General features: G+C 39.2%; 1 protein-coding gene across 5 annotated transcripts in view; it reads left to right on the top strand.

Annotated features, from left to right (window-relative positions):
• The window catches only part of ncam1a (neural cell adhesion molecule 1a), a 285,702-nt gene that overhangs the window by 179,355 nt on the left and 82,864 nt on the right, over positions 1–23,483 (top strand). For all 5 annotated transcript variants that reach the window (XM_085421212.1, XM_085421216.1, XM_085421213.1 and 2 more), the window contains exons 2-6: positions 13,037–13,111; positions 15,344–15,553; positions 16,172–16,315; positions 20,166–20,303; positions 21,153–21,270. In XM_085421212.1, the coding sequence (XP_085277338.1) occupies positions 13,037–13,111; positions 15,344–15,553; positions 16,172–16,315; positions 20,166–20,303; positions 21,153–21,270 (685 nt within the window). The remainder of the gene's footprint in view (positions 1–13,036; positions 13,112–15,343; positions 15,554–16,171; positions 16,316–20,165; positions 20,304–21,152; positions 21,271–23,483) is intronic.

The raw sequence follows: 23,483 nt of genomic DNA, 5'->3' as shown, positions 1-23,483 counted from the left end.
TTTCACTTGTTGTATTGGCTGTGCAGAGCAAAAAGAAGAGTGAATGTTGGACTACCATTCGTCAGATATACAGAAACCTTCCTGCAACTCTCAGAACTTTGTAAATAGGCAATTGCTTTTCTGCTTTGGAAAGCAATTTCTTTCTTTAGCCAAGAAGCGAGTTACTGTAGATAAAGGATTTTACATCAAAACACAGAGTAGAGAAAACAATTGTTACTGTAGAGCCAGGATTTTGAGTGAAGTGTGAGCAATACTGGATTACAACCTGTGCACAGCAGCTAACTTTCATGCTGCCCCAGACACTGGGACCCGAAGAGGCTTGGAGCTCACAGTATTCCAATCAGTTTGTGCACATTTGATTAATTGCAAATTTGTTTGTAAATATGGCATGGAAAGTAAAAGGACGATATGATTGGAGGTGATGATAGGGAGCTTTAGGTGACACATTTTATTGCATTATCTCGGGCTGAAGGACAGTTAATAATAGTGTGAATAATTGCAGTGTGCATAATTTGACATAAACTGCATCCAGCCAGTGTAGACTTGCTACTTGGGCTTTGTAATAGCAAAACAAAACCTGGTGTACTGTGAGGAGCACAACCTTAGAACAAACAAGCAGTAAAAGAAGCTTATAGAATCAAGTTCTTTTGCTAGTAATGTTCCCTTTCGCACAGGTTTGATGTGAGATGCATTCAAACTCACTTTATGGCTTCAAACTGGAGCTTTACTGTAAACAAAATGGGGTCATAATTCAGTGAAAGATAAACTGAATGTGAACAGAGAGGGCAAAAAATATCTCAGTGGGATGCGCTGATTGTGTTTCCTTTTGAATGTGGACATGAGCGTGAAAAAATCTCTGTAAAAGAAGCACTTTGGCATTGTAAAGATTGTTTACACAAACTGCTGCTGTACTTGGTGTGTTGGTCTTTTCGCCATTAGTATGGGAGGGAGTATTCTGTAGCTCTGCAGTGATTATCAACTTGGTGAGATGCAGGGCCACTTCAGGGTCAAACAACGAAAGAAGACAGGGGTAGTGGTTTAACCCGTTTGGCCTCATTAGTTAATTAGGGTGCAGACCGGCAATTTCACTCATACTGGCCTTTGGACATACAGGCGCTTATGTAGATATTAGACGGACTCTTATTATCTGTCTAAGTTAAATGCATTTTTACATGTACAGTTAACCAGTGTTGGGAAGGTTACTTTTAAAATGTATTCCACGACAGATTACAGAATACATGCCCCAAAATGTATTTTTTTAATGTTCTCCATTACGTTACTCAATAAGTGTAACTCATTCTGAATACTTTGGATTACTTAATATATTATCATGCTTTTTACAACTTCATGAATGTAACATTGCTGTGTGATTTATTACTATTACTGAAGGCTATACCATACCAATAGCAACTAGATTTTTAAATCTTAATATAAAATGAGTAACAGTAGGGTGGACATTAGGTAAGGCTGCACTTTTTGCAGCGATCTCGTATAGTAAACTATTCCGCGCGTATATAAAACAGGGTCGTGGCTCCGAACTGTAGTAAAGGGACCTCTGGCTAATACATTGGGATTGTGTCGGGCTCGTAGCCGAAAACTAGCTTTACTTTGTTGTCTGGGTCAACTTTGCTAGCGAGAGAAAGAGAGAGGCGTTGAAAGGCTGCTGCAACGGAACTTGTTGTTTCGCAGGAAAACACGAACACAGTGTACAGCCGAGTCTTAATAGCTTACTTACAGCTGGGCTCGTCAGGCACTCTTTTTGGCTGCAGTGGTTATTATTATATTTACATGCTTCCATTTCCCGTTTCTGCTCGGTGACAACTTGTACTTTTCTACTCTTTATCTCCCTCATCACACTCTCAGACACATAACGGGTATGGCAGTCCATGCTCCCTGCAGCACGGACTACACTGCCCATGAGGCTAAAATTCGATGCCTGTAACAATTCGATGCCTGTAACACTCTGCCTATTGCCTTCATATTAAATAATTTTTGTGAATAATTTTTTAAAATATTTCTTCACGTCATTATGCGGGCCACAAGTCCAGGTCACATTTTGATTGAGACACAGGCATTAGAGCCTCTTAATGCGTGTTTTGTTTGGGTTTCCACCGGCGTGGAATTACATAAAATAGAGAGGGCATAGCCTTATGAAACAGGAAAATATGTCGTGTAATCCATTCATTTCAACAAAGTAACTGTAACGGAATACAGTTACTCATATTTTGTATTTTAAATACGTAATTTAAAGTTGAATCTTTTCCACATTTCGTCTTGGGTACCTGCCAATGATGCTAAATAAAAATGCAACAAATACTCAAATTTTGTCCTTTAGAAGGAATTTGTGAGTCCATTTTATGTTTGCTGTACTTTCCTGTAGACCAGTAGCTCTTCTTCTTCTGTTTCTTAAACTTTTACTCAACGCTGGCTCCAAAAGGAAGTTAATTTCTACATCTGTTAAGTATCTACATGTGCGCCATGCACCCATAAAGACTATGGATCCACCATGCTAACTGAGCTTGCTGGTGATAAAATGGTCACAGCCGTAGAGGTACAAACCAAGGGGTGTTGTCACAGTTACTAGTTGTAATTACAGGTGATGCCAAATTGAAATAGTAAGGGCTTTTTTAATTACTGGAGGGAACTTATGGCTTCCAGGAGTCAGGAAAAAACAGGTCACCAAAATTGCATTTGTTCTTGGGTTCTTGTGCGCTGATTGAATTTTATGTATCTGTTTTTTTTTCCAGAGGTTTAGTTTAAAAAAGTTACAGCGACTCAGTAGAACAGAAGTTATTGTAGGGATGGTGTGTTCAATAAAGGATATACAGTTTGAGAATACCTGGTAGAATTCTTGCTAGAAACATGGAGAGAAGTTTCTTCAACTTTGCAAGGGTCTCAATAGAGAGCACAGGTGTGATCCTGTGAGCTCTATAGAAACGTTATTCTCTTATCAAGCGATATAAGTAAGCTTTGCTTGACTGACAACGCTTTAAGTTGGGAGAAGAAGGCTTTGTAGACAGACCAGAGATATGCGGGTGAGGTTTTATCTGACATTCGTACTTCCTCAGTGATTAACACTTTATTTTTTTCAAACCTTGGCAGGATCTCTGCTCAGGAATTCTGAGCCTGAACTCTTCTTTAAATCAAAGCAACATATCCACTACTTTAAAGGCATAAAAGCCTGTAGAAGTACCTCATACAGAGAACTAAAACCTGAAGGGACGAAAAGGCGTGCACGTCACTCCATGGCTCTTTTTTTTCCATTTTAATAAAGCTTGGATTTTTTTATTTTAACTTTGAAAGAAGACATTGCAAGATGCCAAAAGAAAGCACAGTAAGACTTCAGAATGGCCTAGAAAGACCAGCGCTAGTGCAGACAGAGTATTTTCCTTTTTCAAAAATGCTCTTTTGTTACTTGAACCCATTTTTTTATGCTAATGTGATTATTGTTTTGTTGAGAAAATCTGTTATAATTTCTGCCCTCCCTTCACCTAAAACATATTACATTTTCTTCTTCCGAATTAAAGCTTGGCCTCACTTGTATTGCTTTTAATTATATTGCACCAGGGGATTTGACCTTGTGACAGAAAGACCCTGCTGAAAGTTAATTGGTAGGAGCTGTGGCATATTCAGGTCAGGCCAGATTCAAATTACTTGGAAATACTTTTCATGATCTGCTTTAGCTGAGAAGTGCAATTGGTTGAGTGTGTGAAATGTAGGACAATAATCTGAAGCTTTGGAGAGCTAACCTTTGAATTCTGCCAGTCTCCACGTAATAATCGGGATGACCACTAGTAATGGTATATTGTGCGTGTTATAACAATTATAAACAAGCTACTAATAGTGTAATGGAATTATTACCATGTGAGACATCCAACTTTTTCCTATTCCTGATCCGATACAGAAATATTAGCTTAAAGTATGTACTGATGCTAATTATTGATCTGATATTATTATAAGCTGTTTTCCTAAAATACCAGAAATCATTCCGGTTCAACTCAAACATACCCAATTTAATAAAAAAAAAATGTTGCAAAAAATCACAACTATAGCGTTTAAATTGACTGAATTTGTACTTATTAGTTAGAAAATAAATGTAAGCAGGACTAAATGGATAAAACTAAAAATGTATTTGTGTTATCCACCTGTCATCCAGCTCACTGTGAGTCATAGACTGCTGTGTACTGCTGTCATTTACGGTCACGCTACTTTCTCCTTTCCTCCTCAGTCTGCCACACACACGCACACACAGACACACACGTGTATCTAAGTGACTTCAAACTGGTGTCACTTTGCCATTAGCTTCCTCCGTGCTACGTTAGCTCTCCCAGTAGCAACCCACAGCTGATGATGCACGGTTGTTTCCTATCCAGCCTTTCGATTGGACCGATACCTGATTGCACAAGTCCAATATTTGGGTGCCTAACCATTACAGAGCTTTATTAATGCTGATCCAAGTTTGTTCTGTATGCACATATAGGTTTGTGTAAATATTCATGGCTCTTTAGGGGGGCATTGTCAACTTTGGTCAACCTGTATAAGTTCCTCTTCACCCGGTGAGGCGGATGTGCTGTGAATTTTCATGTTGCCCTTCAACATCCTGAGAGATTGACTCCAGATGAAAGAAACCTGCTGCTTTTTCTATAGCAAAATGTCAACGCTCAATAAATACATATTTAACCACAGCTATCAGAAGATGATCAGTTTCCTTTGTCGATCCTTGAAATCTTACTTTCCTACTTGTATGCCAGCATAAAGCTGAAATTCCAACTTTGTTCACACAATATTTATAAAAATGGTGGGGCACAATGCCAAGCAACTGCTGAGCACAGTCTTGCTCCTCAGTGAATGACCCCTTTCAGTGTTTTAAATGACCATATCTCCTTTCCTTAGGAACCACCCAAGAGCTCTTTAGACAAACTTTTTACACGTTTTTACTCCCACTGCGGGTGAGGCCAGCTACTCGGTGGTGTAATGCATACCGCAGCCTATAGCGTTGATACAGAACTGTAAATGTTTGCCTTGTGTTTTGTAATCTTTAGCCATTTCCCCTTTTATTACCACAGTCGGCTTTACATGTAATCTCTTCACAGCCAGACCTCTTGCCGTAGCCGTTTTCCCTTCGACTGCCCTCTCCAGCCTTTCAGCCTCTTGCACAGCATTCTCCTCACGATTTGTAATTAGGTCCTGTCAAAACTAGAAGGCTTAAATTAGTCAGATCAAAGAAGGACATACTGGCCTCTGTTTAATATCCAAATATTTATGAGGGAAGAAGAGCCTTTATTGGAAATGTATCACGGTGTTGTGTATTTTAAGGAGGACAGATTAGACTACGCATTTTTCATCAGAACTTGAGGGCAAATATAAAGTTTGAAGTTGGAAGTAGCCTTTGCTCACACAATAGTTTGCCTCAAACTTTAGTGCAAAAACAATCTGAAACGTGTGAATTCTGCAGCACACGTTTGTGCTCTTCCACAATGACTTTTCTCCACTTAAAATGCACTTGGAAGGCAACTCAAGTGCTGAAGGGTTGGAGGGGATGCTGGTAACAACCATAATCCCGACAAAGCTGATGCGGTGAATGACTGAAAGATGTGAGGAGAAGGAGCTTAGAAGGTAACACGTCTATGTCAATTTGATTAAGGCCTGACACCCACACGCAGCACATGGAAACAGCTGCTTAGTATTTTGTGCAGTGCCTCAAAGTGCAGCAGGTTAATGATAAGTGGTTGAGACACTTTGGAATGTGCGTCTGTAAGGCTAATTTATCTGCTACTGAAAAACAAATTAGAAGCGTAATGTTCAAAGTTAGCTGAGGTAGGAAAATGGCTTTAACAACTGTTATGTATATTCATTGTTTACTTGCAAAACTCGTTTCCTTTTGAAGTTCCAGTAAGTGTTTAGAATTACTTCTGGGTTATACTTTTACTAATAGGAAGTTTAAGCTATAGCCTCAAACGTCAACAAATCAAAACACCAAAAGAGGGACTATATTTTATCAGAATATAAGAGACAACATGTACAACATCTGGCTTTAAGTTCTACATATATATTGATTAAATTTCATTTTACTAAAATGTAAAAGTACTGTAAACGCCAAGCTGACTGGAGTCTTGCAATAGAAATGCAGCTCGCTTAGGCTTTCTTTCAATCAGTATACACTGCAGGAAAGATCAGAGAGGTTGTGTTTTTCAGGGCAAGGAAAGGACAAAAACAAAACGACATTGATGGAAACTAATAACAGGCCACAACCCCCTTTGTGTAGACATCTTGTAAAGGTTATCAGGGTGAAAAACTGCTAGAAGTAGTGTGAGTTGTTTTTGTGGATTGACTGGCAAGTCAGAGAAAGTCAGAGAAGTAGAGTGAAAAAGTTTTAGAGTGTTTGAGGAATTGAAACTGAGAAGTAATTGTGGGAATGATGACTTAGATGGACTTATGGAAAGAATGTAGGTTTTGACAATTGCTGCTAGAACTCTTCTCGAATTTTGTAGAGAAGTTTCCTAAAGTTTGCAAAGGGGTTCAAAAGGGAGCTTAAGTGTGGGTTTGTGAGGTGTATAGAAATTCTATTCTCTCGTCAGGCAATACAAGCAGACTTGACTGATAAAGCTCTGAGATGGCAGAAGATTTTAGGCTAGATTTTATCTGACATTTATGCTTCATCATTTAATATTTTAGAAATTCACTGTTGCTGCTAAATATTGTGTGATGGATGAGAAGTATTAGAAATAATAGTTAATGGAGACGTTTTTTAAGGCTACAGCACTGTACTGGTTGGTGGTTTTTAGGTTTGTAGAATTTTGAGCTAAGATCATTGACCGATTTATGATGATGGCATGATGCTGTTATCAGCTGATATTAGCTATTTGCTGATCAATCACTATAGGCATTTAAAAATTGTATAAGGGGCAAGAGAAACACCCTTCAACCAAGCTGACGTTCCATACTTTATCCACCAGAGGGCACTATGCAACTTCCCTGTTGGTAACAACAACCAGCTAATCCAATCAGATTTAGGCTAAGCGTAAACAAGTAACTTAAAAAGATAAATTTGTTTGTTTTAGAAATATTAAAAATTAAATTATAATCATATTAATCTCTGACTGACAAAATAGTGGCTTAAATAATTAAACTCGCTATATAAATAATATAGCTATACTATAATATAGCAAATATAATCTTCCTCCAGTGTATCAAGAAGGATGCTGCAAAATGTTTTTTGCAAATTGCAGTTTGAAAAGCAACCAGAAATCCTTATGCCTTAGTTTAATAGGGCATATCCAATAACAGTTTCAAAATAGAGTTTGACACTTTCCTGTCTTCTTTCTCTTTCAAATGGAAAGAAAAAAGTGTCCCAAAATATTCATATAAAATGATGGAGCTCTAATTTGTGATCAGAATTGCCTCGTAATATCTCAAGAATTCAGCTATTTCCTCCTCCAAACAGCCAGATGGGAATTAAGGATTAACCTGTCTAACCAATTTAGTATTAAATTAAGGAATACAAAATCTCAGAGAAATGTGTTTCCAGTTGGAAAGCTTTGAGAGGGTAACATTATGTGGTTGGCGTGTGCTTGGAACCTTCATGGCTGACATTTTGACATTCTTCCAGCCGCAGGAAGAAAAGAGAAATGTAAATCTTGGACACAAATGACGACATTTTCATCTGTTCTTGTACGTCCCCAGACGACGGCTTTTCAAGCATATGTGCTATTGATGTGTAGCCCTACACAGCACTGTCTGCTCCATAGTGTGTGCTTACTCCGACATGACTTGCATGTTAAGCACCAACAGCTGACTGTTGTAGCCTCCTTGTAATGGAGCCAGTCACCACAGGCTGCCAGGCTGCAATTAGGCATGCAAACCTCCTGATCCAAGACGGGACAGAAGCTGCTTCAAACTTCAGGTTTTTTCCCAGCCAACCTGACAACTTCTTATTTGTTCTCTTTTCAAATTTGCACATCCTAAAATGAAGTAATGACAGCAATGTGGCCGTGTATAGATACTTGTGCTCTTACATAATTTGGCATTAAGGAACTCTGTGGTTTAGATGCTTAAAGAATGTTTACCAGCAACAGGCTGTAAACTCCATAATCCTCTTGCTAGAGAACAGTCAGCACTGCCATTTTAGTTTTGGTCATTGTTACTAAAGCCTCACAGGCATATTTGCTTCAAAGTATGGACAGCTTAGCAGTAGATTAATACACTATTACTAATCTCGCCTCTGAGCTTACCATAAGTAGCTCAGCTTTTTGGGCTCTTCCATCTAACTTCTTTTCTTACTTTGTCAAATTAATAGCATAAGTGGTCAGCACGGTTGGCAAGCTGTTCATGCGTGAATGGGCATTTGTCTATGTGTGGAAGTGTATGTCGCTAAAGAAAAGGTGTATAAATACTGTAACCCTCATGTATGGTCCATGACAAGGGAGTAACCTGCAACATGAGCACTGAGGTTTGAGTGTGGAAGCTGCCATGTGTGGTTAAACAGTTGGATACAGTAGAATAGAAAGGCTATGCTAAAGAGAGATGGGGTAATTTTTATTTATGCAAACTCAGAGGTCGAAGCTGAGCTGCTATGCTGTGGGTGATGTAAAGTGAGATATTCACCACCTGTGCACAAACTGTTCTAACGCATTACAAATATTTAAAACAGCAATTTGGCCATCGGTGCTTATAGAAATGTTGTATTTTTGTTGTTATTTTCCTGTTTGTGCAAGAGAAACAAAGAAATCGAACATATGAAAAAGTTACTCAAGTCTTTTGACTCGCTGTAAACTAAAATACAGCCGTTGCAATCACTACATAGAATCTGATGACTGACTGAAGTTAAGCCCCTAACTTCTCTGGTCTGCTCATTAGCTACAACATGCTTCTCTAAAAAGGGACACAATGCTTAATTTAGCTCCGAGATAAAAGTTGTTGCTAGAATGGAAGACATGTGTGCATGCTGCAGTGCATCTGATTGCAACTGTGAAAATTATACAGCATCTTTCTGCCATCTGTGTTTCTCTGAAGTTTAAATTTACATTCATTTATAGAATTTTTTTCTGGCCCAGCTTACCTTCAGTATACTTTTATCTCTGTGAAAACATGCGGTTGCAGTGACAGTAAATTCTGTTTATTAAAAAGCAAGGTGATGTGGTTATTGTGCATGTGCGTTAGGAGTCGAAGGAAGACTAAAGGGAGACTCTTCAGAGTAGACAGAGAGGTTTATGAGTCTTTAGAGGACTGGAAGTGAGGGACAGGCTTAGAGGATGGGTATTAGATTGGTGTCATGAGAGAGCATGTTAGGGCAAAGATAGCTTCATCCTTTATCTGAGCTCTCTCCTCACAAAACCAAGCACTTCTTTCTTTCCTTGCTTTTAATGGGGCGATCGTGGCTCAAGAGTTGGGAGTTCGCCTTGTAATCGGAAGGTTGCCGGTTCGAGCCCCGGCTTGGACAGTCTCGGTCGTTGTGTCCTTGGGCAAGACACTTCACCCGTTGCCTACTGGTGGTGGTCAGAGGGCCCGGTGGCGCCAGTGTCCGGCAGCCTCGCCTCTGTCAGTGCGCCCCAGGGTGGCTGTGGCTACATTGTAGCTTGCCATCACCAGTGTGTGAATGTGTGTGTGAATGGGTGGATGACAGGTTGTGTAAAGCGCTTTGGGGTCCTTAGGGACTAGAAAAGCGCTATACAAATACAGGCCATTTACCATTTAATCTACAACACATCACTTTTGCTTTTATGCTCCATGCTGTATATTTAGCTGTGAGATGCGTGAGGCAGATTTCTTTGTTTTTTTTACCTGCTATCTTATGCCACTAAATCATGCCTAAATATATAATTGTTCCCTTTTTCCATTGTGCTCATAATTGTAATGGAAGCTAATGTTGGATTATTTTAACATTAAAGTTTTTTATGAAGAATATCTTTTATGTTTTTACAGTCTTAGGGCATCTGGATCATATCATTAGATGCAAATTGCAAATGCAGTTAAAATTCCCAGGAGCATTTCATTTGAGCCCAAATTGCAGCAATCAGATACTTTTGAGTGTTCTGGGTGTGCTTTGCATTTGTCTCACCCCAGCATTGATTTAGCATTAAGTTACTTGTGTAATCTTTTGATCCTTGCAAAACGGTTTAATCTAGGAACCGCATCCAACCAAAATCCCTATCTGAAAACTCATTACACCTTTCAAAAACAAGATCTTTAAAAAAGCAGCTCTTCAAAATCACACCTTTTTATTTTTGTTTGTTTAAATAACATATTTCAATTCTTTCACAGTTAGTTTTGTATACTATAGATCACACCTGGAGTCATCCCCCTCACTTGAATTTCTTTGCCAGTAGATTCGTGACTGAAGCAGGGCTGCGCTGCTTTTTTATTACTCTGAGCTTACCCATCTGGCACCGGGGTAATCAAGTTTTGATTTCGATTCTGATTTGATTGATTCTCAGAGCTGGCTCTCATGGAATATTCAGCTTCTGCCTTATATTTTGATGCTGTTGAGATGAATATGAATAATCTTAGGTACGAACTGCTACAAAGAGAAATAATTCACTTTGTAGTTAGTTTGTCAGCAGCTTTATGTTTGTGTCTTTGACAACAATAGTGGGCCTGGGGAGATTCTTTACAATACTGCAAATGACAAGTGAGACAAATGATCAGCAAATCTTTGTTCTGTTGTGTGCAGCGCAAAGTGTTTGGTGTGTACTTACTGGTACCCACTTTTGAAAGTGCAATTTCCTCTCAGTCGATCTCATGTCACAACTCACATTTGTGCAGTGATTAAACCTGATGGCTTACCTTTACTAAATCTTTATTTTTAACTTCCATGGTTGGCTCTCATCAAAGAAACAGTCGCACTCGACACTTTCAGCCACCACTCCATCCTGGAGATACTGCACAAGTGCCCATGTAGACACACAGACTGAGAAAGTGGATCTGGGAATAGCTATCTTTCCCACACTGCCTGAACTCCTTTTTGTTGTCTTTAGTGTTGCAGATATGATCAGTTGGTTTTGGGCCAGTGTTTTTAGTCTTAGGAGGCATGGGTATAGCATGGTATCTGGGATCGTACTAGATGAGAGAAGGAAATGGATATGTTGTTGTCTTTGTATCTACCTCCAGCCTCTAAAAGCAAACATAGTGGTTTTTCATGCCTCTGCAGCCTGTGTGCTGGCTTGGAACAAAGGCTGGTTCATTCATGTGGCAGATGCAGTGTTTTACTGCAAATCAATATTTGTGTGACTTCTTGACCAAGGCATAAAGAGAATATTATTCACACTTTGAACACATGTATGAAATCAATACTTGTGACTGTCCTTGACCATGATGATTGCAGCATTTGTTTCCGGTTCAATTTAAGAACCAGTGTTTACATTTTTTTTGACGAGTAGCATAGTTATGCCGGTACCTCTCTACCGATCTATCTCATCTACACCATTGCCTAAATGCATCAAGTTGCTGCCATGTGATTGGCTGATTTGCGAACAGGTGTACCTAATAATTTAGCTGTTCTTATTTGTGGCTTTGCACTGTTCATGTGGACCATGCATTTCACAGTGTCTTACAATGTGTGTAAATATGATGAAAGGGACATTTTGGACCCTTAACAGCATTCCTGAAATGTTTTAGTCAAGCATAAAAAAAGAAGAAGAAAATACGGTTGGCCAAAACACTGAGAACCATATTGGTTTCAAAATGCTTCTAAACACAAAAGCACATTGTGTGTCTGGATGCGGTGTTCACTCTCCTCACTCCAGAATTATGGCTGGGGTAAAGCTTCACACCATAATGATGATGCCTTTACACATAAAATGTGTATAGGAGAGAAAGAGCAGCAAAGGTCTTTGATGTGACATTATCTTCTTAGTCATGCAGGTTTTTCTGCAATGGCGAAACTGTAGCATTACGAAACAATGCCACATTGTGCTGTGATGATAGTTGGCTACCTGTCTATGAATGGCAAGTCCTCGCAAACCATTCCCATGAATCTCCTGGTGAGAATTGAGCTGAGACTGACTCACTCATTTGTGTGAAGTGGCGACATGCTGGAGGCTCCGCGGGACTTCTCTGTCAAGCTCCGATCACGATTCTGTGGTATTTCTACTTCACAGGCTTTGCTTTAGTCCTGTGCCACATATCATTGAAGATAGGAGTCATATATTAAACCATGTCACTCTAAAAAGTCATGAGATCCCTTGTAGTACAGTGGAGCACTGGCGAGTTAGGATTAGCTGATCAAGCCTTTGAAAATCAATTCAAATTTGTTAGGGTGCATGCAAGCGTTTCTCTCTGCTCTTTTTAAATCTCATCTCTGTCACTGTAGCTTTAGCTGATGCTGAGAGAAGATGTGCATTAGAGCCTTTATGGTATTATGTATTCTTAAGCGTCTGTAAACAGAAGTCGGGATGCAAGAATGCTTCGGAGTGGCTTAGTTAGGTCGTTTTTATAAGGTGAGCAAACAAATGTTAAGTCCGCGTCTCGCCTAATTTAGTTAGGATTTGTCCTTCTTTAAGAGTTCAGTTTATCTTTCACTCTGCTACTTTTTCTTTTATGCTGCCTTCAGGTGCCAGCTTTGTGCTTTGAGTGTCAAGTGTCAGAGAGGAAATCAGATACACAATTCACTAACAACAAAAATGCAAGTGTTGGTAGCAAAAGGTACAGTTTTGCTTCCTAGGGGTAAATCGCAAATTATAAATAAGGGAAAGCAAATTCCAGAACCAACGTGTCCTTGCTCAGCAGTGCAGGTTTCAGTTCACAACATGGTGCAAAATAAATACATACGCCACAAAAGACGCATATTATTTCTTCTGTGAGTTCCTTTGCTTTGTGGGTGCAACTTTAAACTCAAACACATTTGCACATTGAGATGTTGCACTCTAGTGAGCATAGAAATTACATACAAGTGTTTGCCTGAACATGGTTGTTCCTTTGAGCAGGCATGGCCATTTCACTTTGAGTCTTGCCTTATTGTGTCTCAGCCCCGTGTCACCGTTCCTTTCGATTGAACCAGAGACTAATTTATATTTTGTCCTGTCTTTTTTTCTTCGCCCAGCTGCCATTCAGGTGGAAATTACTCCACCACAAGGGGAGATCAGCGTAGGAGATTCCAAATTTTTCATCTGCGAAGGTAAGAGTGATCTTCCTACATCCCTCATTTAACACGGCTTGATGCAAATGTCACCTCATCTAGCAATATTGGCAGTATTTATTAAGGTAATTTGATGAAAGTAATACAAGTTAGGTTAAATAATGAGATTGGTGTACTGGTGGAGGAAAAAAGAGAAAAAGATCACAAGGATAAATTGACGGGCTTATTCTGTGGAGGTGGTGGGATGATGAGATCTGAGTCATGTAAGAAATAAGACATAGAAGAGGTGGGAGAGAGGTGCTGTATGAGAAGATAATGAGACAGAGGTCTTACATTCTCTCTGTGCATTTGTCAGCCTGTCTGTGATACAGATGCTGCTTACAAAAGACAGATCTGCAGTCTGCCATTACACAACATCTTCTTACATTTAAATAACGTCCTAATTTTCTGAATAAAGATTATTCATTCATTTGGTCTTATTAACCCAGGTTACTTCTACACTACAAAACAAAGCTGATGGGGACTGAATTAACAGCATACCCATAGCCCTTACGAGGGGTCGTCCAGTATGAAAATTCAAAGCATCTCTCTCGTTATCCCGTTGATGTGAGTTACAATCATGCTGGACAATGAATGAATTGCATTTTCTTGAATTTGAAATAGAAACTTCAAAACACTGCACAGCTACCTTCATAGGACTTATGAGTAAATAGTTTATTGAACCACCTGTAGCCGGACTAACTTGAAATAATCATTTCCTACATGACTTTGTCTCTCGACAGTTGTTCTGAGGTGTTTGTGCTGATAAGCTGTATTTGCTTTTTGCAAACTGCGGTGCATTATGTCAAAGCATCTCCACTTCTCAGTTCTCCAAAGAACACTTCCAAACATCCCATACTTGTACTGTCATGAACTTTAATATTTCTTATGTTGGCTGAGACCTGCTGAATCCGAGATGCAGTTTCTCTGAGCATTGCACGGTTTGATCTTGGGGTGAATTTGCTGAGATGTCTGCTCCTGGGAATATCATGGCAATGTGTTAATTTACAGCTGAATGCTCCAGAGCAGCAAAGTGACAAAACTTTTCCTTTTACAGAGGTGCTCACACTTGCACATATCCAAGTCAACAAGTCTATTTGATTTTCAGCACCAGGCAGCTACATACCCAATTGTTATGGAAGGAGTAGTGGTGGACTGTTTTTCACAGGAATTACAAAGTCCAGTCAAAATTTTCTTTTGCATACTACATGCAATCAATGTTTTTTTTTCTTTTTGAAAAAATAACCACTTCTCTCCCACTAATGACCTGTTGTTTCACTGCTTTTAGCAGAATGTTTCTGTAAAAATGAAGCCCTAAAAGCCTTGACATTAAGTACTAAGTGATTTCATTCTTTGTTCTATGAAGAAATTTTTGCATTCGTTTGAACTCGAATTCCTCCGTTTGAAAAGGGTGTCAAAATACATTTAGAGCTGTTTGTGCTCCTTGAGAGAAGAGATAGTATTAATAATTTTCAGGGAAACAAAAAACTGCCTCTGCTTGTACTACTGTTTATAAAAAGATGAATAATGTTGAAACGTTGTTTGATTTTTCTTTTAGTCAAAGTTTCCTCCTACTGAATAATCCTACTGAGGAAACAGAAATAATTCATATCTCCCTTTTTATGTTTTGCTGTGTCTGTTTAGTCTTTGGCTTTACATAACATACACTGGATGAAAACAGATTGTGATTTCACAGTAATGCTTCCAAACCATCTTCAAACCAAGAATTCTTAATTTCGTTTTGATATATTCTGTTCAAATTACGATTCATTTTTAACAATTTTTATTCACATTCTCTAATGAGAACAAAGTCTAGCTCAAACCTTAATCAGCTCCACATATGCATTCATCAGGGAAATAAGGAACTACAACTACTTTATTCCAACATGAACAGATGTGAAGAATATGAATGCCAGCAATGACAGTTCTTCCCCAGGTCATCACACAGTGCAGTGATCGTTGCAGTAAATTAAGTTTGAATTTTAAATTAAGATGCACACACTAGCTTTGTAATGTGATGTAACAGGCCCATGGCATCCTCTACAAGTTCATGCTCAGAGTCAAAGCGGGAGGCATATCTAAGCTATAGCAAAACATCAAAAGCACCAAACAAGATAACAGATTTCAGTTGCAATCCTATAGGTTCTGACTATTATTTACAGGCCACTTGTGAAATTCTTAAAAAAAAAAAGTTTTGCTTTTCTATCTCATTATTTACTTTGTTATTTTCAGTGGTAGGAGATGCTAAAGACATAGACTGGTACGCCCCCAGCGGTGAGAAGATCCTTCCCAACAGGGCAGACATTTTTGTGAGCCGCAGTGATGAAGCCACGTCGACTCTCACCATATACCACGCCACCGTGGACAGTGCTGGCATCTACAAGTGTGTGGCAAAGGATGGAGACAAGGAAGCCCAGGCCACTGTCCAAGTAAAGATCTTCCGTAAGTATGACCTGGTTTTGCAGTCTTTACAGACTTTACCAGTGAAGAGTGTTATTTTTTCACATGTTGGTAGTCAACATTACTGCATAAACTGTAGTAACTCAGCCACTATCAACGCTCTCTTTGAGTAATGCATTTCAAATAGAGAGAGCCAGTGTTTATGTTATTAAAGGTAACCTGATTTCCAGCTCCATACTGTTATTCTCAGTCTAGCTTGGCAAGCTGGACTTTGGTGAGTTTATCCACTGTATGAAACCAGCCGTTTAAGCACCGTCCCTTTAAGACAGCTTTCTTCCGACTGGCTGCCCCTCTCATAAACAGAAGATTTAAACAGCAGGTGTGAGGGGTTGCTGTTCTCCCAGCCAGGGCTGTGTGAAATGACCATAATAAGAACTGAACTATAACATACTGGAAACTGAGCATTTAGCTCACTCTGAAGTTTTTGGCTCATGGGGATTATTTCAAATATACTGACCTAATTATTGGAAACTTTGGTATGTGTAATATAAACACCAAAGTGAACCACTGAAATTGAAAATGTGTAAGTTTTCACCTTTACAAATGTCACTCTCTGTGTTAATACATATAAAAATGTGTAATATGTCCATTCCCCCACAGAAAAGATCACGTTCAAGAGTACTTCCAACCCGCAGGAGTTCATCGAGGGTGAGGATGCTGACATAGTCTGTGATGTTGTCAGTTCACCACCACCCACTATTATTTGGAAGCACAAGGGCTCCAAGATCCAACCTGCCAAAGATGGTGAGTCTGTTCAAAAAAAAAAGAAAAAGAGGGGAAAAAACACCCCACTGCTTAGCTGCTTTCTCACATCCAACCTGCCTTTCCATTCCATCTTCTTAACTCTGTGAGCAGCCACCTTACCTCCCTGCCAATGCTGTTTGCCAGTTCATGCTTTCCAATCAATTTGCCACACTATTCCTCATCTCCCTCTCCTGCTGCCCATCATCTATGAACAAAGCCAACCGTTTTCCATTGGAAAGTAGTTTTAGACCTCATAGATGATGCGTGAACATGAAAATTGTATTTTTAGGCCTAGCAAGAGGTGGTTATTGTCACTAGAAAATGTGTCTGAGGGCACACCTGAGTTTAATTTTGCCAAATAAAGGAAAACTATAGTTGGAAAAAAAAATCTGAAAAACTCAGCATGGTTTTTTTTTAAGGAAGGAAAGTGTAATCTAAGAAAGCTTCTGCTGTCACTAACAACAATAACAGCAAAAAAAACCCTGTAATAAAACCTACCCAGATTTGCTAGTTTAGAATCAGATTTTTTTTGTTGCTTTGCAAATCGTAATCATAGCATCTGTTTCGGCAATGATGAAGTAAAGTTCAGCCACAAAAGCAAAAGTTGCTTAAGTCTGACCATCGTTGGTGCTCTGTGCATAAACAGTTTGCAAACCACCTCCATCTCATGTTCTGACTTCAGGTCATACCTGACACATTTGATGCCTTCTCTTTCAGCAGAGCTTCCCAAAGTGTGGGGCCCGCCCCATAGGGGGGGCACAGAGCCATTGCAGGGGGGGCGTGGTATGAAAAGGGAAAAAAAAAAAAACGCGTGGACACTGCTAGCATGGGGCGCCCACACAAACGCAAAGCAGGAGGTGAAGCATAGCTGAATAGGTTTCCAAACCAACCTCATTCTAAGCCAAAGACTAGAAAATATGGTGAAGCTTATCTTCCCTTTGGTTTCACCTGCACAAGTGCCAAGGTAGGTCTCCCCTGCAGAATTGGTTTTCCCTTCGTTGGGAGCAGCGCTGGGCTGTTTAAATCACGGACAAACAGTATCCCACAGTTGTTTATGTTTTTAAACCCATTTTGCACAGAGAGGCATTTTTTTTGAAAAATGTATTGATAGCAATGTTGAACATTATTACAGAGGAAAAAAACAACTACATATAAAATAATTGCACCGTGACGCATCTGCCTTTGTAAATGGAGGGACAGTAACTGCGTGTGTATATGTAAGCGTGTAAAACCGGAAGATAGTCAGATTAACAGTAACAATATTTTGTCTCTATCTGCCATTCTGCAATTCATCTCATGTAAACAATAACGTGCGCACAGCATGATGTGAAAAAAGGCGCATACCTTTGACGTTGCGTGACGAACTCTGTATTCCTCGTCCACAGGTAAACGCAAAAAGGAGTTTTTAAAAAAACATCTCCGTTTTCAGTGATTCGAAACGCCGTTTACGTGTGGACGAAAGGTCCAAACGCATAGAAACAGCTGCGTTTTTAAAAACACCCGTGTAGGTGTGGACGTACCGTAAAAGAGTTGTTTATTACTACCTGTAATTTATTGCAGTTTACTTGTATTTGCTTAATTGTTTACTAAATGTTTGAGGTATGAAATACATTTTTCTTGTAAAACAAAGGGGGGCCTAGCAAAAAAAGTTTGGGAACCACTGTCTTTCAGGGTGGTGAGATCTTACTATTGCTCCTCATGTCTCACTCTGATTTTGTATGGATTGCAGACTTAAGGACCCACACCTAGGACCCGCGAGAAAGAGATCTCAAACAAAAAGCGAGCTTTAATCACTTATGATTTCATATAAACAACAACAGATAATGAAAGACGATTTAAAATAAAAATGATGGAATCCAAAAAAGCCAGAGAATGAATCCAAAGAAGAAAACAGACAGCACGAGAGGAGAAAAAGAAGCATAAAAAACACAGGCAATGCAACAAAGAGAAGGAAAGGGCTCTTTATACACTGCACAGCGATTGCGGATCACACACACGGCAAAGGAAGGAAATGTAGATGAAAGTAATGCAGAAAAATCAAACAAACAGAGGCTCAAAACCGAATTGAAACACCAGAGAAAATTAACTGTTAAAGTAAAGCAGGAAACAACCCTAATCACACAGAAGAGACAACTAATAGTAAACACATTACAGAGGAACAGTGGGGAGGCAAGAACAATAATAATAATCATAAACCCACAACAATAGAAAAACTGGAAGCAGGAAATCCTGAAACGCATAAAAAAAGACCCTCCCCCCCCCAGCTATCAGGATCCTCTTATCTTTATAAATACACACATACATTTTAACAACATTTTTAACCTCTAACTCTTTCTTAATAAAGGAATTTTGTGTTTCGGGAGTTAGAGGTGTTTGATGTACACAATTGGGTCTCGTTCTCACTGCGCACGGGCGATCAGAGATGTAGCTTTGATGTAATTGAACATCTATTTTATCCATATGTCACATTAGTATATCAAAAAACACTATAAAAACTTTTCAAACTCTTTATCCCTTTATCTGTTGTTTGTCCTGGGTTTTGAACCATTTCTGCTTTGCCAGTAAGCACACAGAACAAAGGTGTTTAGCTCGGCTGTGGAGGAAACTGTGAGCGTGCACATACCGAACATATAAAACTGTAAGTGTTGCTGAACACTTTGCCAAAAAAATCTAATCTAATGTAGCTGCTGTGAATCCAAGCTGTCTTCTGTGTAAAATGAAATTATGAGCTTTTCAGCATTTGGTCTCTTCTGCCCAAAAATATGAGGAGGGCCTAAATTCATGTACAATATTTGGTAATCATTTAATCTGGCAATAGCTTCCTTCTTGGGAGGAGCATTGACCAAATTGGTCCAAAACAGCCATGGCTTAGCAAGTTCAGTGAAAAACTAGGATCTAGTGTGGGAGCTGGACATAAAACAGGAGTCTGGGTTTTGTTTCACACTTGAACCGGGGACTATTTTAACCTTGAAGTAACCCCTCCCTCGGTGACCGCTGGAGAGCCTGGAGTCACCACACTGTTGTGCTAAGCCTGCCTTTGTTCTTGGATTCTTGTCAAGGAATGTGTTTTTCACTGGAAAAGCCACTAATTGTAACCAACACTGAAAACTAAAAACTGCTTATGCAATTTTCTTCAGTGCAGTCGCTGACCTAACCCTGTGCTGCAAGCTGCAGAGTTAAAAATCCCAACAGCAACTCTTCCTTGTAAAATGTGTCACGGTGACCTGAATAAGAGCTGTTTAACAAAAGCGTTGTTTCTTCTTAACTTTTAGACTCCTGGATTAAACTTTAAAAGCTTTTCAACATTTCAGTCATTTATTTTTTGTACACTATGTAAATGTTTCACTCCCATGGATGGTGCGATGTGGTAGGAGTCACTGAGGTGGAATTGTTTGTTCAGTAAACTGTGTAACTCTTAAACTTGATAGGAAGAACACGTCACTTGATTGAGGCAACAGTCATTACTAAAATAAATGAGTCCCCTGTGTAAATTGTGGATTTTAATAAGTGCTGGATAGTTTTTCTCAATAATGTGTGAAAAATAACACCAGGTTTCTGTTAAGACAGCTCGCTGTGTTACTGTGCATTGTTTAATTAGAGCTGCAACTGTTTGTCAAGGATCTGGGTTTGATTAAAACATTGATAAAATATGTTTACTGTAGCCAGAGAGTCATGAAGCTCTCTCATCTAATAATTTGATTACCAGGAAGGATTTTCTCAATCTTGCCCCAACTGATCATCTCTTAATTCATAGAAGACTTATTAAATCACGTTTCTTTTGTTCCACTGTTTTGTTGAGAATGTAATCTTCACAATCTCGAACCTTTGTTCTTTTTTCCTTTTTTTGTAGTTCGATTTAAGATCATGGATAATGGCCACCTGCAGATCCGCAGCATTAAAAAGACAGATGAGGGCAACTACACTTGTGAGGCTCGTGTCATGGCCAGGGGAGAAATTGACTTCAAGACTATGAAGGTCATTGTTAACGGTAAGCAGTGTATACACCACCTTCTATGCTCTGCCTGCCCTGCTGTTTATCAATGTGTGGCTTAACAGAGCAGGGTTCAGTAATGAGCCAGATGGCTCTAAAACCCTTAAAACTTTTTTGTTGCTCCAATGATAGTTAGATAGTTAGTCAGATCATCTAGCCATCTTTTTCAAGTTTCTGGTTTAGAGAAACACATTCAAACAACTACAGACCAGAATGACGAGAAATTGGTTTTAAATTTGTGGATTTCTCAGAAAATGTTGCAGATGCTCTGACCTTTAGTAGCAACATTATCCCCAAATTGCTTTTAAATATCAAAGTCCTTTAACTATCAGGATGAAGAATTTTGAAAAATCTATTTAAAAAAATGATTTTGGGCAATTTTCTTGAGGAAATATCACTTCTTAAAAGCTACTCTGTAGATTTTCAGGGATAATTGCATTTTTATTTTCGAACCCTTTGACTAAATTAAGAAATAGACGTGTAACTATGGGAAATATCGTTATATGTGTGTGAAATATGTTCATTTCAGCTATGTTGAAACATCCAGTCTGTTTTATCACGACTCAATGGAGGAAACTTGAAGTGCATTTTGGATAAACTTTACTACAATTACATTATCCCCATGTGGGTTCGGTAGTTGTTTAAAACAAGTCAAACCAAAAAGTTTTTTTTTTTTTTGTGAACGTTTTTTCAGTGTTTGGTTAATTTTATATGGAATGTGCAAAAAGAAGTAATAAAATCATTTATAGGTTTTGAATCTACATATCTAGATTAAACCTCTTTAAATATAATTTATAAATACATATTAGTTACTTGAAATTCAAATTAATCTTGTATCTTTTTCAGTGCTTCCCAGCATCCGTGTCAGGCACCCAGAAGTCAACGCTACAGCAGACGTTGGTAAATCAGCTTTACTGGCTTGTGATGCAGATGGCTTCCCGGAACCCACCGTGACTTGGGCACAGTACGTCATTCAATCTTGTTATCTGGCTGTTGTGACGAGCAGAGTTCAGATTTACCCCGGATCACGTCAGGAGAAATTTTGAGCTTCCACAAAAAATGAAGCATTTTATTTATTCTTTTTTTCATCTTCAGATCCTCTTGTTCTTGACCTCGAAACAAGCAATATTAGTTAGAGCAATGAAATGAATAATTATGAATTACAAACTGTTATTCTTGGTGCACAGTAATCCTTCTCAGGTCCAAAACTTCAACGACAAACCAAAAAGAAACACTGACGTCAATACAAATGACCCCCCCACCCCCCCCCCCCCCCCCCCCCCCCCACCCCCCTAAGTGGCAATCTGCCAAGCAGGTAAAAGCAGCCTGATAAGATTAAGCTGAGATGAATGATATTTGCAGCAGAGCAATGGAAGACAAACTATGCACTATACAGTGTACTAGTACTTAAAGCACATAGAGGGCTTTTATTAATTCCAGCTTTTCAATAGAAACTCATTATAAGTCACACTCATTAGTATTCATTAGCGAGCGGGAGATTTATATACTGTTACCTTTTGCTTTTTCACTTCAGCAGTCCATTTTATGACACAATGATATGGAGAGATATTCTGATGGCTTTTTACCTCAATGATCAAAATCCTTGTAATAACATCCACAGTAAAAGGGTAAATGAGTCATGTGTTTTTGCCTCTTACTAGATAAAGGGTTGATAGGATGGAGCTACATCTGCATAAAATTAGTCTTCCTGAAACTTCATTCCATGGCAATTAGGAATTTGTTATGCTACGCTAATGGCTGCAATTTATATTTACAGGTCAGTTCAATTAGTTACAAACATTCCTAATCAAAAAGGACCTCGGGGTTTTTTATCTTTTGTGCAGCAAGGAGCATCAATTTAACGGGGACATTTTTATAAGTTCGAGGCTACCCTTTAGCAGGATGTGCGCTACCCGAGGCAGCTGTCGGGGTATCTCTGTTGTTTTTTCTCCAGCTCTCCAGCTGCTGGACACAGTAATAATAAGGAAATAATACATCTCTGCATACAGTAGCGTGACCAGACCAGATTTGTGACTTTGCTGTTCATAGCTTACCAGTCAGTCCCCTTTATTCTTCTGTCCCTGACTCCTTTCATGCAGGCTTGCTTTTGATAAAGTTAATTTTTACATGACACTTGTTAATATATATTTATAGGGATTATGAATAGGTCAACAAGCAGAATAAACCAAAGTGAGAACAAGGTGCATATGCATCTTAGCAACCGCTAATTGGTAGTAGTTCAAAAATTGGTACTTGAAATGTGTTTAATTAAGTAAGTTCTGTTGATTAAAGAGGAGGTTTACTGAGTTAGTAATGATTTTAAACATTAACTTACCAATACACCAAGCATGTGCGTGCTGGAATAGGATATTTTTGTTTGACGACCACCGACTTGTGCAAATGTATGCTTTCGGGAGACGAAATCAAGGACGTCAGCCCGAACGTGTTTTTTTTCTTCATGCAGCTGTTTGCTCAGTGCACGTTAATATTCTTGGTGCATCATTCATGTCTGAATGCAGCAGTGAGGAGAAACCTTTAGACAAAGCATGATTGCTGCTGCATGAGTAAATAAGACGACTGAACTCAAATCCCGCTCACAGCTGTCTTTCATGCAGCAGATCTAATGTGTGATCCTGAGGAAGAAGCAGGCCCTGGCTAGAAGAGGGTTAAGATGGACAGGAAGGTTGTTGGGAGGATAGATGTATGAGGCGGTGAAAAAAACATAGGGGTAAAGCTCTATTTGTTCTAGTCGCTGACAGGCCTGTCATTCACTGTCTGGCTGCTGGAGCAATGCTGCTACTCCAGGTCTACGAACACTTAATTCACTACAAAAGAAAAAAGAAAAAGAGAGAGATTCTAACCTCAAGTGAAAGTTTGGCTCCTGAGAGTAGGAGTGTTTTCTGAAATCTAAAAGAAGCATCGTCATCATACAATCGGTGTATGACCTTCTTAAAAACAAGGCTGAAGGAGACCAAAGGCAAACAGAATCTGAGGCAATGTTGGAGGTGTTCTTAGAAGCACTGAGCACAGGACAGCGTTTTTTGGTCTGCGAGGCTTTGTTGTCTGCGAGCTGCTTGCTTCAGTAGATAAAACCCCAACAGTTCTTTGTCAGTGAGTTTAGAAAATTATTCGTAGGCTCCTCAAGTTGTGCAAGTAAATACATGTGACGCGGACACT

This window comes from Rhamphochromis longiceps, linkage group LG10 (genome assembly GCF_057381845.1).
Source record: "Rhamphochromis longiceps isolate RC_006_pf linkage group LG10, R_longiceps_female_GT1.1, whole genome shotgun sequence".
Taxonomy (NCBI): domain Eukaryota; kingdom Metazoa; phylum Chordata; class Actinopteri; order Cichliformes; family Cichlidae; genus Rhamphochromis; species Rhamphochromis longiceps.
Note: the sequence above shows the minus strand (reverse complement) of the source record. Positions and strands in the feature narration are given on the sequence as shown.